This window comes from Prionailurus viverrinus, chromosome B3 (genome assembly GCF_022837055.1).
Source record: "Prionailurus viverrinus isolate Anna chromosome B3, UM_Priviv_1.0, whole genome shotgun sequence".
Taxonomy (NCBI): Eukaryota; Metazoa; Chordata; class Mammalia; order Carnivora; family Felidae; genus Prionailurus; species Prionailurus viverrinus.
Window position 1 is genome coordinate 28,805,063 of NC_062566.1, and position 19,280 is coordinate 28,824,342.

General features: G+C 40.8%; 2 protein-coding genes across 5 annotated transcripts in view; one reads left to right on the plus strand and one right to left on the minus strand.

Annotated features, from left to right (window-relative positions):
• ARIH1 (ariadne RBR E3 ubiquitin protein ligase 1) overlaps positions 1–6,642 on the minus strand; it is a 124,666-nt gene extending 118,024 nt beyond the window's left edge. The window contains exon 1 of the mRNA XM_047862377.1: positions 6,274–6,642. Within this exon, the coding sequence (XP_047718333.1) occupies positions 6,274–6,642 (369 nt within the window). The remainder of the gene's footprint in view (positions 1–6,273) is intronic.
• LOC125167759 (putative uncharacterized protein FLJ45840) overlaps positions 6,641–19,280 on the plus strand; it is a 36,107-nt gene continuing 23,467 nt past the window's right edge. For 2 of the 4 annotated variants that reach the window (XM_047862395.1, XM_047862396.1), the window contains exons 1-3: positions 6,641–7,415; positions 14,007–14,080; positions 14,888–15,027. In XM_047862395.1, the coding sequence (XP_047718351.1) occupies positions 6,641–7,237 (597 nt within the window). In that variant the 3' untranslated portion in view covers positions 7,238–7,415; positions 14,007–14,080; positions 14,888–15,027. Of the gene's footprint in view, positions 7,416–14,006; positions 14,081–14,887; positions 15,465–17,539; positions 18,978–19,280 lie in introns of those variants that run through there. The other 2 variants (XM_047862394.1, XM_047862393.1) reach the window with 2 other exon arrangements.

Consider the following 19,280-nt stretch of genomic DNA (forward strand, 5'->3'; position numbering starts at 1 on the left):
TAGTTAATCCAAAATAAAAAATCCAAACTACTATGCCCTCCCATTTGTATATAAATTGACCGGACAGATAAGCATTATACATGGTTGTCATTCACCTCTTGACTAAGCCAAATATAGATACACAAGATGGTAGAACTTCTAAGATGGCCCCAGAGATACCCACCTCTTGGTCTTCACACTTTTGTGTAATCCCCTCCTGAACATGTGGATACAGTTATTCACTTACAAGTAAAATATAACAAAGTGATGAGATATCAATTCTAAGATGAAGTTATAAAAAGATTGTGGCTTCCATCTTGGGAGGCTCTCAGTCAGACTCTTCATTCTGAGGGAAGGAAACTGTGTTATAGCCCCTTTCTGGAGAAGACCACATGGCAAGGAACTTAGGTCTCTGGCCAACAACCAGCCAGTGAAAACCTGAGGCCTGACAATAGCCACATGAGTGAGCATCGAAGGGGATCCTCCCCAAGTCAAGCCTTGAGAACTGCAATTCAGCTGATACCTTGGTTGCAGCCCTTAACAGAGACCCTGAGCCAGAGGCACCCAGCTCAGCTGTACCCAGAATCATGACTCACAGAAACTGTGAGATAACAAGCGTTGTTCTCAAGCCACTAAGTTTTGGGGTTAAAGATAACTAATACATACAGCTACCACAGGTCAAACCCAAAATAAAGGAATCTAACCTGATGGCTTCTGCCTACCTTTCTTCAGATTATCAAACCTCCCAGCTTCTGCAACATTATCACCCACAGTTGTTAAACTCTGTTCCACTTTAGCAGACCTCACCATTATCCTGACACCCTCCTCCTTCTCACTTCATTCAATTTCTTAAAATGGCTTCCTATCCCTCTTTCCTAGCTATCCAAATCCTAGCCATCTTCCAGATAACACCCACAGATGTCTCTTCCATGAATATCTATTACTACCCAGTTAGCACAACTTACTGACCTAACACTTGATTAAACAACTTACTGACCTAATAGCTTTGAGTGTCTAAATTCAAAGAGATCATCAACTCCTTGAGAATGTCTTCTCATATTTTCAACATTTAGTACAGTATTAAACAGAAGCATTTACAGTATTCAAAACCTTAAATCCTTTCCAACGTATTAAATAAGGAATCTCAGTTACGTTTGTAAGAAAGAAAGAAAGAAAGAAAGAAAGAAAGAATAAAACCCAGGGGGTAAGGAAAGGTGGAAGGAAAACCAAGGGTTCTAATCTAGAATGTTAAGAGGCCACTAGTTTGGTATGCATGTTTGAAATAACTGAGTAAAGACCACTTCAGGGGCGCCTGGGTGGCTCAGTCAGTTAAGTGTCTGACTTCAGCTCAGGTGATGATCTCGCGATTTGAGAGTTTGAGCCCCACATCCCAGGCTCTGTGCTGACAGCTCAGAGCCTGGAGCCTGCTTCAGATTCTGTGTCTCCCTCTCTCTCCGCACCTCCCCTGGCTTGTGCTCTGTCTTTCTGCCTCTCTCTCTCTCTCTCTCTCTCTCTCTCTCTCTCTCTCACAAAAAAAAAAAAAAAAAAAGACCACTTTATCTGAAGGATAGCAGTAACGATGACAAATCCCCTCCCATTTGATTAGCCCAGTAAGTGTCCATGCTCTTGAAATTTTCCTTTTATTAGTTTCTTAAACAATTTGCCTTCCATCATTAACTCACTTCTGTAGTATATTCCAACTAGATCAGTGGTTCTCAAACTTTGGCTTGCATCGGCATCACCTGAAATGTTCATTTAAACAGACTGCTGGACACCACCCCTCCCGCCAGTTTTATTCACAGGACTACTGCCATAAGTGACTTAATAAGAATTAATTGTAATTTAAAACCTACAGCTCAAGTAAGTTCAAGGAGATTAGCTGGGAAAAAATAGTTCAAGTTCAAGAGAAATAAACCAAACACCTTAATAGCTTCAAGATACACACAGTCGCCCCTTCCTCTCCCTCTTCCACCATTCAAATAGTTAAACAATTTAAGTTCATCTCGATAATATGCACACTTGAATTCATTTCTTGGAAACAATGAGCATCTCCAATTAACTGAGGTTTTACGAGGATTTTAGATAAACAAAACACCAATGTAAAAAAAAAAAAGGGGGGCAATCTAATATTTCAACTCCCTTAATTTCCCAGATTAAAAAAAAAAAAAAAAAAAAGCAAACAAAAACTGAAGGTTCTGATATGTAAACAAAACTTACCATCTGGAGGAAAAGTCAAGGCTAGAACTGACTCCTGAGCCAGTAAACTGAAATACACTGCTTCTCAATTTATGCTTGAAACCACACCTTAGAAGTTAATTAAGTCTTTTAATTAGATAAATACATAAATAGGTGAAATAGAATTAAAGACTTAAAATCAATATCAAAAGAAAGTTCCCCCTGAAAGGATGATATATCTGTTGTCTTTAAAACAGGTCATTTAGCATAATCTTTTAATAGCAAGACACCCACCCACCCACATCTTTATACCTTCTCTGTGACCACTCACATCCATCAGCCCATGCTCCTCTTCTGCAGCACACTCTTTAAAAGTGGTATTCCTAAGGGTACTGCCCTTCTCACTCTACTCATTCTCCCTCAATGAGTCAAAATCATGACAGTAGATGAACTATGACTATTCCAGTAGCTGAGAACTATCACTGGAGCAGCTAAAAATACATAAATGCTCAGGCTCCAACTCAGACTTAACTAATGAACAACAATCTCTGGGAATGAAGCCCAAGGACCTCTATGTTCCCCATTTCTATATGCTCCTTAGGCAAGAACCATGTCCTCTATCTACTCAACAGTGACTAGCATACATACACAAGCACAACCAACATTTGTTGAATAATGTTGTGGAAACACAAAACAGCAAGTATAAACACCTTCAATTGCAGAACTGTGTAGTGTTTAATAAATTATCAAGCTACTAGTAATTACATTAGAAAGCCACTGTTTAACTATACTAGTTAAGTAAATACAGTTGGGTAGTTAAGGGCTTTAAGTACTTCTCTATCACTGGTATAGGTTTAAAAAAATCCCTGATCTTTTCTTGAAGTCCACAAGATAATGTAGGTAGCCACAAAGGATTTAAATATAACAAGGCCAAATTAAACTATAACAAGAGAGTTACAGAAAGCTAGAAAACCAAGAGTATTCTAAAAGAAAAACTGTTAAGCTAAAACTACACTGCAGATATCTACAAATAACAGTATTAATCTCCTGTTGCCCAGAACTACTCTCCCAGAACTAGTAATCCAATTCCCAAGGAAAAATTAAATTTGGCAATCTTTTCAAATTTCAATCTTTTTCTCCTGAAAATCCATTTTCAAATTCAATAATAACATACTTGATTTCATATTGAAAAGTAGCATTAGAGAGCAGAGGATTTAGGTTTTTTAGAATTAACAGTAAGCTCTCTAAATGTGAACTAAGTAAAACAATGGTTTTTAACTTGATAAACTTAAAACTTATGGCCACATTAAACATTTTTTTTAATTGAAAAACCTAGACAACTGATATTTAAAACTTCAGGAAATATAAAGGGATCTTATAAATCAATAAAAGAAAAAAATCCCCCCCAAAGGGAGCAAAATGAGCAAAAGCAAAGGGCAATTTACAAAAGAAAAACTAACACCTAATAAACATGTTAAAAGTTCTACTTCGTGTTTTGTTTTTTTAAAGAAGGAAATTTTTTAAATGATGACTGTTTTATCCCAATCAAGCACCGACTGGTCGGGGGGAAACTAATATAACCTTTCTGAAAACAATGTGATAGGTAGTACGTATCAAATGCCTTGAAAATAACCACATCATTTGACTCAGAAATTCAATTTATCCTAAGAAAATAAAACATTCAAAGATTTATCTAGGAGGATATTACCAATGAAGTTTATAAAAGCCACAAACTGGAAAATAAAGGAAGGCCAATAATAATAGATGGATTAGATAAATTACTTTAGATCTGCAATCATGTAAACACTGGAAAAAGTTATTAACAAGAGAAGTTGAGATTCCTTCTGTTTTTGTAACCTGCTTTTTTCTACTGAAAACATAGAGCATATGGTATGATTCTGTTGCTATTAAAAAATATGTATAGCTCACCCAGAGGTCTGGAGAGATAACTACAGTTTAAATTTTGGTGCATCTCTCTTGGTGTAGATCTAATCTTTTTTTTCCCCCTTGCCTAGTCAGTTTTTTCTTACAGTGTGCATGCATTACCAGTATAACTTTTTAAACCTATTAACATAAAAAACCCATACTATAACCAAAGCCTGGTTCAGAAGTATACCATTTGGAGAAAAAATGGTCTGAGATAAATCTTATTCTTTGATTTACTGATATTGTGAAATAGAAACCTAACAAGGAATAGATATTTATATATTCTGGAATTCCATTTAAGAGCATCCTTAACATGAAGTTGACTAGAGAAAAGACAGTTTTCAAAAATCAGGCATGGAAACACGGTAAAAGAAGAACGCCTAAAAAAACCCCCTAGTATTTTATAGTCCCTATTAGCTCAGTTCATCTGCGTTTATTCTCTCCTCCCTAAACTAACAAAGAAAGAATGATGTCATATGCATTAGCTACATCTCTGTTCCAGAAGTCCTATAAAGAACTTGCATGGTTTGGCCTTAGTGATTAAGACACACCTAAGAGCTGAGAAAGTTGGATGAGATTTACTACATGAAAACAAACAAGTTAAAAGGTTAAACAATAAATATCCATTATCCATGAGTTTTTTTAAGCTAATTAAAATGCCAATAAGCTAGATAAGTTTGAAAATTTTAGATTTTATATAATGCAGTTGTAAATAAAAAGAGAATTCAGGGTCTACTCTAAATTCTTTTAATTTCCTCAAAAAAAGAAGAAAGTCAATTTAGTGGCATAAGCTGTCATATTTTTAGAATCAGAAAAAGAGCAATAAAGCTTATCTTCCTTCTACATCCCTTCAATTTCCTCCTTAGACTGCAATATCTATATGAAAGTTTGAGATTTCCACAGTTCAATACTAACATTATAGATCAGATATTTTTTACTATTCCTCAAAATACGGTCTTCAAATGAGCCTGAAGACATGGTTCAATTGGAAGTGCTGCTTACTAGACAATACTATAAAAATCTGTTAATCATGCAAACTGAACAAGCAGGCAGTGACATACTGCCAATGTGTCAGTGAATATTAGCCAACCAATTCTAAGGGAGAAAAAAAAAAAAGTAATGACTGACATACAAGGCAACAGTAACTTGCTCGTATGTATAGTCCCCTTACTTGTAACTAATGTTTTCTAAAAGTTGCGCTGAATCAAGACTTCATTTTGATTCTTCGGTCATATCCCTGACCTCTCATCATAACTGGTTTTTTTTCCCCCAAACAAATGTAAACTTTTGATTTCCTAAAGCTCAAAAATACAAAATCTGACCCACGAGGCTAAATGGGTTGTGGTTATCAACTTAAACCAAGCCTACTCACCACGAAATAAAAATTATCAGAGAGTCCAGAAGCAGAAAGTCTCTACTTTCTAACTCACAATAGAGTCTTGTCTAATATTAGACAGTAGCACTGCGTTTTGTTGTTTTAGCTGCAAAGCTGGGTATGCAATCTGCAGTAACCATTCCATCAGCTTCAAGTAAATCCTACGCTACCTCTGAAAAAGTAGCAGTTAGGTCCCAAGCAAACAGCAAAGACTAATAAAGAGATATAGGCAGAAGCCTCAACATCAGAAAAGAAGGCCCATCAGCACCTCTTCCGAGAAACAGTTCCCTTCCCCCACCTTTAAGTAGGCACTTAAGACTGCCAAGCAGATCCATTTCTTTATTAACTGGTGCCCACTTGGGGCAACCGTACACCAAACTGCTCTTAGGCCTACTCCAACCCCTTCCAAAAGTGCTCAAGCGAGCCTGAAAGCCGGGGTAACCCTCTTAGGGGCCCCGTTCTTCCTGCTCTTCTCCACCCGTCCTCCGCCCCGCCCCGCCCCTGTAAGCGCTCCTCCGGCCAGAGGAAGGACACCGGGCCCAGGGACCGGCAGGAATTGCCCGCAAGAGAAGTCTCAGGCGGCCGGAGGCCTCCGCCATAGCAGGACCTGGAAAGCACCGCCCCCAGCGCACCTCCCCACACCCGGCTAACCGGCGAATGTCTGCTTTCGACACCCTCTATCCCCAGCAGAGGCAGCGGAGGAGACAGGGCCGGGAGGCAGCGGGCAAGGCTACGCAGCAGGCCCGAGCCTGCCCCTCAGGCCGCCGAATCTGCTCCCCAGTCCGGCCGGGTCAAGTCAGCGCGGCGGCCACCCTCACCTGGATGACCTCGTTGACCTCCCGGATACATTCCACCATGTGTTGCAGAATCTGCTCGGCCGTGAGCACCTCGTAGCGGTAATCCTCCTCCTGCTCGTGCCCTGGCCCGCCGCCGCCGCCACCGCCGCCACCGCCGCCGCCGGGCCCCAGAGCGCTGCCGCCGCCGCCGCCCGTCTCCCCGCACAGCAGTCCGTCCCGCTCCCCGCCGACGCCCAGCCCGGGCTCCACCAGCTCCACCTCGCCCAGATCCAGGTTATCATCGTCCGGCTCATCCTCGTCCTCGTCTTCCTCCTCCTCGGCGCCGCTGTCCTCCTCGCTGCACTCTTCGTCCTCGTCGAACTCGTAGTTGTAGCCCTCGTCCGAGTCCATGGCGCGACACGCGAGGGCCCGGCGGACGCTGGCCCTGAGGCGGGGAGAGGGCGGGGACGCCGAGGCCCCGGCTCTCGCTCCGGCTCCGGCTGATGTCCGGACGCAGGCCTGGCTCCGGCCCCGCGGGCCGCGGCTCCTCCCCGGGCGCGGCGGTTGGCGGTTGGCGGCTGGCGGCGGCGGGGAGGGCGCGGAGGAGGGAGGGAGGGAGCGAGGGGGCCGCTTGCCGCCCGCCTCAGTCAGACGCGGCTCCGCTCCGGCCTCCGAGAGAAAACAGTCCCCAGCGCCACCTCCACGGCCGCTGCTACCGCTACTGAGCCAACAAAGGGGCGTGCGTCACCGCGTCGCGCAGCGTCGTCGCGTCACTCCTCTTGGCGTCACCGCGCCCCGCCCCGCCGCCCCTGCGTGGAGTGTGGGGAGACCCCAAGGCCCGGCCTGGCTATGGGAGCGCGGCGCCGCGGGAATCGCCTTCTCGGTTCCGGCTGCGGTCCCTCTGTGGACCGACACTGGTGGACCCTGTTCCGGAGGAGGCCGTGGCCTCGTCGTCACCGAGAGAAAGGCCCCTGGACACGATGGTGGTTGTCGCCGCAGGCCATAGGGATCCAGCCCCTTCACTGAATCCAGCGAAGGCGGCCTTCCCACCCGGCGGTAGAGACACTTCCCGCTCGCCCTGGAGTAATATTCTGGGAAGACCTCGGTTGTTGGGCTAAAATTCCTGTTGCCCGGGCTACTAAATGGAAATCTGTTTCATGCGGAACCTCTAAACCATGTGACAGGTGAACCTCGTTTTAAGTACTTCTGCTGCTGCTGTACGCTGGTACAGACGTGCAGTGGTTTTTAAGTCGCCGATAGTGACGTCATTTTAGAGGAGCGTTTCCTGAACTCAGCTCAGCAAGCAGCTACCAATTGAGGGCCCTAAGCAATGTAAACAGTCATGGCTTTCCTTGATTGAGCACTATGTAAGGGCTTTACATACATTCTCTCTCATTTTCACGGAGCCATAGTACCCATTTTGTATCTGAGGCTCAAAGGGAAAGGAACTTGACCAAAACCACAGAAAACGCCCTGTTCCAGCGGCCGGGTGACCTAAAACATCAATCATAAAACTGCTTTACGATGCATAATATGGGTTATGTACTACAAAATATATAACATGCATTGTAATATAACACAATACAAGCTGTAATAGAAATACCTACAAGGACCAAATATAGCAGAGAGACAGTACTTGTCTCTTATCTAGAAATGTGCTGTGTGAGCTGCGTGGTGATTGGTGGCTAGGAGTTTAACAGAGAAGGTAGGTCTAGCCTGAGACCAACAGAAGATGATTTAGCCTGAGAGAGTAATAGAAGCAAAAGCACGGAGGTGTAAACTAGTTTCGTTTCAGCAGCTTCCAGTGAAAGAAGGGTAAATGGGAAATTATTAGGCAAGTTAGAGGCCAGGACAGTAAGAGCATTTTATACCATTATAAGAGTGGGTTTAAATTTTTGTAAGTAGGACAGGAGAACCAGAGAAGTGTCCTGAAGGAGGAAGAGGCCTGAGAAAGCACCCTCTGGGGGTACCCTGAAGGATTGGCCAGTTATTTTTAAAAATCTGAATTCCTTTCTTACTGATAAATCTTACTGTTCAAACTACAGGTTCCCTTTGGAAATTTATTGTTTTTAAGTGAAAAATCCTGTGGGGCGCCTGGGTGGCTCAGTCAGTTGAGCATCTGACTCGTGATTTCAGCTCAGGTCATGATCCCAGGGTCATGGGAACCCAAGTGCAGCTCCAGAGGAGCTTGCTTAAGATTCTCTTTCTCTCCCTCTGCCCCTCTCCCCTGCTTGCTCTCTCTCTATATATTTTTAAAATGAAAAGTTCCTTTATGATGTGAATAAGCTACTAGTTTGTCCATTTTATATATGTTTAAATAATCAGATTTCCTGAAATAATCAGAATTTGTAAATTAAAGTGTTTAACATCAGTGCTGGTAAGTCTTGGTCCTTTGATTCTCTTTCTACTTAGTAGTTCTAGGTTGTTGCCACAGCTGGCTAAGGACACTAGCAACCCTTCTCTCTACCCCATCCCCATTTCTATATACATGTGAGAAAAATTAAGTAACACTTGTCAGTACCCTCATATCCTTTGCCCCATTTTTTTTCAATCTACCCCTACCTTGTATGAATCCTACTATCCTTATCCTCCCCTTTGGTACTGGAGCAGCTGACCATCACTGGAATCTGTGCATAATCACATGCATTCTATTATTAAATTCTAGTCACCAAGCACAACTGAACCATTAACACCATTCAGAAATCCTGTTAAATTTTTCTGAATTGTCCTCCCTCTGTAGACAACTCTTGAAACCTTCACCAGTTTTCTCAAACCCTCACCATTGCCCTTCCAAATCCTCTCAAAGTATATAACTTTACATCACAAAGAAAATTGAAATCGTAAGAACTAATGTGACTGAAGCATGCTGAGCAAAGAGTGTTAAGGGATAAAGTCAGAGAAGGGCTATCAAGGCAAAAGCAGGGGGACAGCAGGGCCTTGTAGGCTATCTTAAGAAGTTTACATTATTGCAAAGGGAAGCATTTTTAACAAGAATGAAACAATATAATATGCATTTAAAAAAAATAAATGGCTAAAAGGAAATAACTATGGCTGCTTTGTAGAGAATGGACTGAAAGGAGAGATTATGAGGCTATCTCAGTAGTTTGGGTGAATGATGATAATGGCTTGGGCTAGAGATGTGACAGTGGAGATGATAGAAATAGTTTCAGGTATAGTTTGAAAGTAGAGCTAATAGATTTGCTGATGGCTTGACTGTGGGGTTGATAGAGGAAACAAGGATGCCTATTAGATTTGGTGCTTGAGGAACTGGGTCAATGGATGTACCATTTCCTGAAACGTGTTAAATTTCAGATGCTTGTTAGACATCCAGGTAGAGATGCTAAATAGGCAGTTATATTAACTAATGTGCAAGACAGAAGGTATGGGGACGTAGGACTGAAGATACAATTTTCAGAGTTTATGTCAGCATTGTTGAGAAGGAGCACAGACTAAAGGTCAAGAGCTTAGGCTTTGGAGGAAAGAGACCTGAATTTGCCTGTGCCCCTCCAGTTGCTGTCTATAACCTTGACCAAATTACTGAACCTTTCTGAGTTTGCCTTTGGAGGATAATTCCTATTCTCATGGGATTATCTGTGAGTATCAAATGAATAATGCATCTAAAGCTCTTGACGTAGTACCTGACACATAGTTAAATGCTCAAATTTAGAACTTTAAAAAAGTGTCATAAGTCACCTTGCATCTTGTGGGGAAAATTGTAACCAATTGGATTTATAACCTTTTAATTGATTTTATTTGAATTATGCAAGTATGCACAAGACCTCAGTCATCCCCATTTTCTAAGGAAGAATATTGGTCTGCTTTTTTCTCAGAAACCTTTTCCATAATCTCGTAACTTCTTTTTTGGTCAATATCCTGGGCAACATCATAATGCTTTTGAATTTTGAGGCCTCTTATTCTATGGATAAACCTTTTTTTTTAATGTTTATTATTTTTGAGAGAACGAGAGAGAGACAGACAAAGTGTGAGCAGGGGAGGGGTAGAGAGAGAGAGAGAGAGAGGGAGACGTAGAATCTGAAGCAGGTTCCAGGCTCTGAGCCATCAGCACAGAGCCCGATGAGAGGCTGGAACCCTCTGATGATGAGATCATGACCTGAGCCGAAGTTGGCTGCTTAACTGACTGAGCCACCCAGGCTCCCCCATAGACAAACCCTTCTTTACCAGATTTTCAGCAACACTCATTCCATTGATATTTTGGAAATTATCTTGGAATCAGGTTAGGTTATAGAGCTATTTAAGGAAACCAGTATAACAACTTCTCTCTGGCCCCAAATTGTCCAAGTGATGACCCACATACAATGTTTTTTTAAATGACTTGATCTTAAAGGTATTGCCGGTGTACTGCTTTCTCAGCTGTGATGATTACCAGGTAGAAATACAGTAATCTGTAAACAACATGACAAGGTCCTTGAAAAAAGAATAGGCAAGTTAATATTTTCTTGGTGCCAAAAGAATCATTATTGGTAATTAGGTACTCCCCTTATCCCCATGTTCTAATAAGGTCAAAAGATATTAGTATACATTTATTAAATATCTACTCACAGAGCAAAACTCTATAAATATTTCTATCCTCACCAAGTGAATGAAATCCCAATAGGAAGGATATGCAAATGCTTTTCAAATATGTAGAAATTAAAATACTCATGGAATTTTTCTAAGGGCACATGTTCAGAGCTGTAAGCTATGGAAAAGCCTCTAGTAATTACTGGCAGGGCACTAAGGTGACTAAGCCTAGCTGGTACAGAACGGGTTTCCAAGGTTGTGGAGTTTTTAGTGCTGAAACTGGGAAATCCAAGGCAAACTGCCTTGGTTGGTCACCTTACTTGGCACCTCACCACAAATTTTTGTATAATATAATTAAAACACTCTTTCCAAAAATAAGTGGAAAGAAATTATCTTTTGTCATTTTGTTTATAAAGTTTATTTTATTGCAGCATTTATTGCTTTTTAAAAAATGTTTTAGTTGTTCTTGTGTTTTACGAGACAAGATGTAAAAAAGTTACATTTTAACTTTAAAATAAATTTAAGGTTACATTTTACCAAAAGGGCAGAGAGAGACTAATAAGCTCATTGAGTACCTTGCATTTGTTTAAAAACATCTGTCTGCGTACTTACAAACAACAATTGAGTGTTATATCATTGTTGGGAGATAGATCTTATGACACCACTTTTGTGTGGAAAAAATAAAGCTTAGGGAAACTGAGGTTATATGCTTCATTAGAAGTCTGGGCACCTGGGTGGCTCAGTTGGTTAAGGTCCTACTCTTGATTTGGGCTCAGGTCACCATCTCATGGTTCATGGGTTTGAGCCTGGGTCAGGCTCTGCACTGACAGCACAGAGCTTGCTTGGGAGTCTCTCTTTCTCTGCCCCTCCCCTGCTCTCATGCATGTGCATGCACACTCTGTCTCAAAATAAGTAAATAAACTTTAAAGAAAAAAAAGTCTGGTAGAGATATTAATAACCAAGACAGAACTGAGATTCCTGACTACAACCCTTCCCTGTCTTTCTTCCAGAATACACAGTCTAAAGACTCCATTATTGAACTTAAGATTTCATGAAAGTAATTATCTACAATGGGTGGTAAGATAATTCTGGCACTAGAAGTAGAGTGCCCCTCATGCAATTAGACAAGTGTACAAAGTGTACCATAATGTCTGTGTTCTCTGCAACTGCAACACACATTAATTTGGCCTAAATGTGTGCTTATATTATACTCCTGCAAAAAATAGCAAATGATCATACCCCTGAAAGGAAATGTGTTTGTCCTAATGATTTAACCACTTGAAGAAAAAAGTAGTTTTATAACAAAAGTTTTCAAAAGAAATGCTTCTCTGTGGTTCACGGTATTTCTAGTTTGTTGTGTTGCCTTGTGGATGTATTTGAATGAATGGATGAATGAATGGGCAAAAAGTGAACAAATATATCATTGAGTCTCTATGCGAGAGTAGATGTGTGTATGTTTTTAATTTACTCCTTGTGATCTTGTGAAGTTGGAATTCTTAACTTCATTCAATACATAAGGAAAAAGGCTCAAAGACGAAAAATAATCTGCCGAAGTTCGCAATGGATGCAGAGCTTTGATTCCAGGTTTTAAGAGTTCAAGTCCACTGTTTTTACCATGCAATTCTCAGTAATTTTAATAAGATCTTATTCCTGTACTAAATTGTGCCTTCTGGGGCACCAGGGTGGCTCAGTCAGTTAGTCCGTTATGCATCCAACTCTTGATTTCAGTTCAGGTCATGATTTCGTGGTTGGTGAGGTAGAGCTCTTGTCCAGCCCCTTGGTCCAGGTCTGCATTGATAGCATGGAGCCTGCTTGGAATTCTCTCTCTCCTATCTCTCTGTCCCCTCCCCCCACTCGCACATGCACTTTCTCTCTCTCTCTCTCTCTCTCTCTCTCTCTCAAAATAAATAAAATTTAAAAATAAAAAATAAAATGTGTGTTTGTATTTGTTATAAATTTGTTAAAATTTGTTTGCTATCAAACCTACTGTTGTAACTGATTGGCAACATAAACATTGACTATATGCAATGTATGTTCCTACTTAGAAGTAGGTCATAAAAATAGAATAGTGAATAAATAAATGTGTTATCCTCTATTTACATAGTCCTGCTTTATTTTTTGTAGCTGCAATCTTAGCATTTTGTTTATTTATTTATTTAAAAAAATTTTTTAACGTTTATTTTTGAGACAGAGAGAGACAGAGCATGAACAGGGGAGGGTCAGAGAGAGGGAGACACAGAATCTGAAACAGGCTCCAGGCTCTGAGCTGTCAGCACAGAGCCCGACGCAGGGCTCAAACTCACGGACCGCGAGATCATGACCTGAGCCAAAGTCGGCCACTTAACCGACTGAGCCACCCAGGCGCCCCTGCAATCTTAGCATTTTTAAAAAATATTTATTAATTTTAAGAGAGAGAGAGCACATGGCACATGAGTGGGGGAGACACAGAGAAAGAGGGAGAGAGAGAGAATCCCAACCTGGCTTCTCATTGTGGGTGCAGAACCCGATGCAGGGCTTGATCCCACAGTGAGATCATGACCTGAGCCAAAATCAGAGGTCCAACACTTGACTGACTGAGCCGCTCAGGTGCCCCAAATTGTAGCATTTTAATGAAAACTTAAGATATGTAAGTTGTGTATGCGTGTGTGTGTGTGTGGTCAATCAATCAATAGTTATTTATTAGTGTTTATCCAGCTCAATGCACCTTTCAACGGCATTCCGGAGAGATTTTTTAAAAACAACACTACCACCTAAGAAATCAAATTACTTAAGGGGAAGTGTAAATGTAAAGGTTAGTTATAGAAATGGTAACTGTACATCAAAGAGAGATAACAAGCAAGAAGAATGGTACAGGTGGTAAATGCTAAAGGGGTTTAAAGGAGACAGAAGTTACTAAACTGGGGTGTTCTAAGAAAGCATTGTAAGCTGGACTTTCTCAGACCTTTATACCTTTGCATCTGCTGTTCCCTCTGCCTTACATCCTTCCAAGCCACTCGTAACCAGCACCTAATCCACATGCTTAGAGACTACTGTTTTTCCAAGCTATTTTAAACCCGGCACTTGATGCCTAGAATGTGAGTAGTTTATGCATCTCGCATTTCTAACATACTTCCAAGTTGTTGATAATGTTGAAATGAATTAACATAAACCAAAAACAGTAGGCCAATAGATATTTATTGTCTTCTTACTGCAAATGTGTTGCATCTTGTCAACATTATATCATTGTTGGTGCTCTTACCTGTTAATTCTTTTAGGTCTCCATGACTTGCAGGTTGTGTGGAGGAGGAGAAGGGGGCCCTATGTGCATGTCCTCCACAGCTCTCCTGATGTAAGTTTTCTCTAGGGCTAATGCCCACATCACCTCTCACATCCCCAACGGTACCTCAGCTTCTCACACTTCGTAGCAAGAGAGGATTGATGTTGGAATTCAGCAGATTGGACACACCTGATACAATGCAGTCCGGTTATGAGTGAGTAAAGGACTGCAGCAGGGAGCAAAAGAGAAATGTGTCAGGGACTTGAAGACTGGAGTAACCGAGGGAATCCTGGAACAGCGGCACCTGGAAGGTGCACCTGTCCCCAAAGTCTCATTTTTAAAAGTTTTCATTTGGCTCTCTTTTGGTTTAGGGGGTCTTTTCATCTGTCTTGTCTGAGACAATAACCATGATTCAAAAGGCATAGTCACCTCTTCCAGCTCCAGGAACCAGATGCCACTCCTTATGGTGATTTTGCAATGTGGCTAGAACTGGTTTTTCAATTCTGTGGTTCCAACTATACCCTCACAGACATTGTCAGTGAGGTAGTAATGGAGGGCTTGTGATACATGACTTCTCGCCCAAAAGTCTTAATGAGCTGCTTCACATTGGCTTTCTTGAAAAGAGAATTTAACATGCTGGATATGTGGTTTAACACACTCAAATGCAAAAGCACCGAACAGAGCTTCCATTTTAAAGAATTTGAAAGGTCAATAAAATTAAATCATTACCTTCTATATAAATGTTATTAGAATAGTCCCAAAGGGTTATTTCATAGTTATTGATAGATATTTTTACATCAAGCAAAGCTATGCATATTCAGACACATTTTTTGGCTGAACAGTAACAAACTGCATGCATGAGCCTTTGTTTCTTTCTAGGTGAGTGTGTGTAGGAGGTTGCAGGTGAAAAGGGTCAGACAGAAGTACATTGTACTGAAGCGGATATTCTCACTCAACTAACTTTGGCAGGTGCTACAGTGTAGCAGCACCATAAACTCCAGAGCAAGAAGCCTCACTTGGTAAGAATGACCTCAGCAAGTTATATCCACTTAAGAGCCTGTTTTCCCATCTAAAAAAATAGGAACAACAATAGGATTTTCCTCATTGGACTGTAACAATTAACTGACAATGTGAAAGTACTCATTACATTCATCATTATTGGACACAGAAAATGTACAGTGTTTTGTTTTAGGCTTGAGAACGTATACAAAGATGATTATTAGTCAATTGTAAAGCAATGGCTCTTTGAAGAGTACACACCCTCTGTCAAATTGTTGAAAAATGTTGCTGTGCTCCTCTTGCATGCTTGTGTTTTTATTAGTTAATTCAACAAGCCCATTGTTTGTTCACCAATAGTATGTTAGGCACTATGCTAAGATGTTGAGAGGAAGCAGATAAAAGCATTTCAGGGGCACCTGAGTGGCTCAGTAGGTTAAGCATCCGACTTCAGCTCAGGTCATGATCTCACAGTTCAAGTCCTACATTGGGCTCTGTGCTGACAGCTCCAAGCCTGGAGCCTGCTTCGGGTTCTGTGTCTCCCTCTCTCTCCGCCCCTACCCCACTCATGCTCTGTTTCTCTCTCTCTCTCCCTCCCTCTGTCTCTCTCTCTCCCTCTGTCTCTGTCTCTCTCTCTCTCTCTCTCTCTCTCTCTCAGAAAATGAATAAACATTAAAAATTTTTTATACCATTTCAGTTCTCAAAATGCTCACAGACTAGTGAGGGCAACAGACATGCAAACCATTAATTACATTACAATATCGTAAGTACTATAATAAAGTATGGTCTGAATGTTAGGGGAGCAAGAAGACAGGCATCTCAGTGTGGGAGGCAGACAAGGGCAGACAAGGATGTTATGGAGGGCTTCCTGGGGGTGTGTGGCTTGAGCTGAATAGTGGTGGAAAAATAATGTTCTGGAAATAAGGGAGTATGTATGTGCATGTAAGTGTGAAAGAATATGGCATATTTGAGCCATGACCTGTTTGGGGAACTGTCAGTAGGTCCACATACCTGAAATTTAGGGTATACGTAAGATTTAGAAATACCCTTGTCTCTTCTCTGTACCTTTTTTATATTCCTTTCCCTTTCCCATTCTTTTTTTATTCTCTTTTTCCTTCCTCCTTGGGTAACTTGACTAAAGATTCCACGGCTTGAGTGATAGAGCTAGAAATCAAAGCCCTGATTCATCTTTCAGTTTCCAGAGTCGGTGCTTCTCTAACTATGCTACTTTGAAGATTTTTCACTCTTTTAATAAAGCTTCTCATTATTTTCCTAGGATTTTTGTGAAGGAGACTGTGTCAGGTTGCTTGCTTTACTAAACTAATTTCGATCATTTCATTTAGTTATATGGGACAGTAGGATGAATACGAGGAGGGTAAGCTGTGTTCCATATTAGTTCAAAGAAATATGCATTTACTGAATGCAGGTGAACGTAAACCATTGTAGTGGGTGTTATTGAAAAAATATAAAACAGGTTACACTTCCTATCCTTAAGAAGCTGACAGTGTAGGGGCGCCTGGGTGGCGCAGTCGGTTAAGCGTCCGACTTCAGCCAGGTCACGATCTCGCGGTCTGTGGGTTCGAGCCCCGCGTCAGGCTCTGGGCTGATGGCTCAGAGCCTGGAGCCTGTTTCCGATTCTGTGTCTCCCTCTCTCTCTGCCCCTCCCCCGTTCATGCTCTGTCTCTCTCTGTCCCAAAAATAAATAAACGTTGAAAAAAAAAAAATTAAAAAAAAAAAAAAAAAGCTGACAGTGTAATACAGGAAATGATACAGGAAATAATCTAATGCAAGACAGCTCATTTAACAGCTGTCTTTTAAGCTTAGCACAAGGGCAGTATGTCTCAACTTTTTTTTTCATTATCAGTCCCTAAGGAACCTTTTTAAACCTTTCCATCTTAATCACTTCCCCCCAATGAAATTTTACTACCACAGATAGACTGTGTATCTATGTACTGTATGTATACCTGTGCTTTATACAGAAAAAGAGGACTTTTTTTTGACACACACCCCCAGAACCAATTTTAGCCCCCTTAGGGGCAAATATTGACTCTGTTGAGAATATATGCACTAGGCTAACACTATCACTTTCAAAGTCTAAGATTGGAGAGTCAGATTCTAGTTTCAGAATTTTTGTAAATATCTACCAATGATTAAATCACATTTAAAAATTAAATTTCCTGAGTTTAAAAATAAAACCCACAGCATTAGATCAAAAAAATAAAATAATCAAATATATTCATGCTTCTGTGGCTGAGTTCAGGGCTGCCACACTGCATAACTCCGGGGGAGTATAGTCACAGTATATGGTCTGTAATGGTAATAGAGGGAGAGAATGAAAAATAATTTGAAGCTATAGCCATGATGTGGTTGAAAGAGAAACTCAAGTTCATAAGTCATTTCAACTACTGCCCGTTCTAATCATCTTAAACTTTTCCTGACATTCCTCTCCTATACAGAATTATGTGTTTGTCCTCTTCAACATGCAATTAATTCTTTGTAAATGCTTAATTCACTCACAAATTAATTTATATACAGGCCTGGAGTGTGTACCAACCGGAAAATTCAGAGTGTTCACACATTCGCTTTAGTCCTCAGTCAGGAACTGGGAATACAAATGCCGTGCTAATTTTTACTCCACATTGATACTCTTTACAAATTAATGTGTCCAAGCTGAAGTGCCCACCCCAGGACAAAATTGAATTCTCCTAGACTTATATGCCAGGGAACTGAGGGGGTCCCCAGCCAACAGTAAGGAACTGTCAAGAACTGAATCCTTAGCGAGGAACTGAAAGCCTTGGTTCAAAAGTACCATGAGGAGCTAAATCCTGCCAGCAACCACGGATGCACACTTGAACGTGAATCTTCCTGCAATCAAGCATTCCTGTGAGACTGAAGCCCTGGCTAACACCTTGCTTCGTCCTTGCGAGAGATCCTGAGACCAGATCCAGCTAAGCCACACCCAGATTCTGACCTACAGATACTCTGAGATAAGTGTTTGTTGTTACTGGTTTGTTTTTGTTTTTGTTCTTGTTTTTTAATTGAATTCTCCTTCATCTCCAAAAGGTCTCCTTTTAGTTGTTCAATAGGTACCAGAATAACCGATTAGATTCCACCTACTGTACCCCACCATTGAATTTAGCACCTCTTCATAGCACTCCCCACACTTGTATAATGTCTGTCCTCTCTGAGTTGATAAGTTACGTGAGGTCAGAGACTGTTCCTATCATGTTTATGTCTATAGACTACATATACAACTTAGTTTTTAATGGTTAGAAGACATACAGTAAAAAAGGTAAAGATCTAACTTGTTTTGCCCATTTGTTCTTTCTACCAAGTTAGACCTTAACCCAATGTCATATATCAAAATAAAATCCAGATATATATTTAAATAAAGGAAAGAAAATATAAAATTGGTTCAAGAAATATTGGTGAATATTTAATCACCTGGGAGTGGGAAAAGCATTATCAAGGATAGCACCAAAGGCAAATCTCTAAAGCAAAAGACGAATAGATGTGACTAATTTGAAGCTTCCTTCTGTTAAAAAAAAATCATAAATAAAAGACAAAATGGGGAAAATATTCACAACGTGTATGACAAAAGGTTATTTATCTTTAGTGTATTCTAAAATCTCATGAATTAATAATACACATACTTCGTGTGTTTGGGGGGTAGAGAGAGACGTAAACTAATATGCAAATGTCCAATAAATAACAAAAAAGTGCAACTTTATTAGTAAATGAAATGGAAATTAGTAACAATATACAACTTTCACCTGTCAAAATGGTATATAGATTTTATAAAACTCTGAGTTTTGAGAGGAGCAGCAGGAACAGAATGATGACTCATAAGAGTACAAATTAGTACAGCTTTTCCAGAGGGCAGTTTATAAGCAAGAAAAAAAAAACTTAAAATGGTCAAATTCGGTTTTTTTTAATTATTTTAATTTTTATTTATTTTTGAGAGAGAGAGAAAGACAGAACGTGAGCAGGGGAGGGGCAGAGAGAGAGGGAGACACAGAATCCAAAGCAGACTCCAGGCTCTACTCTGTCCACACAGAGCCCACCGCGGGGCTCCAACACACACGGACAGTGAGATCATGACCTGAGCCGAAGTCGGATGTTTGTTCTAGCTTTGAGAAGAATGCTGGTGCAATTTTGATTGGGATTGCATTGAATGTGTAGATTGCTTTGGGTAGTATTGACATTTTAACAATATTTATTCTTCCAGTCCATGAGCATGGAATGTTTTTCCATTTCTTTGTATCTTCTTCAATTT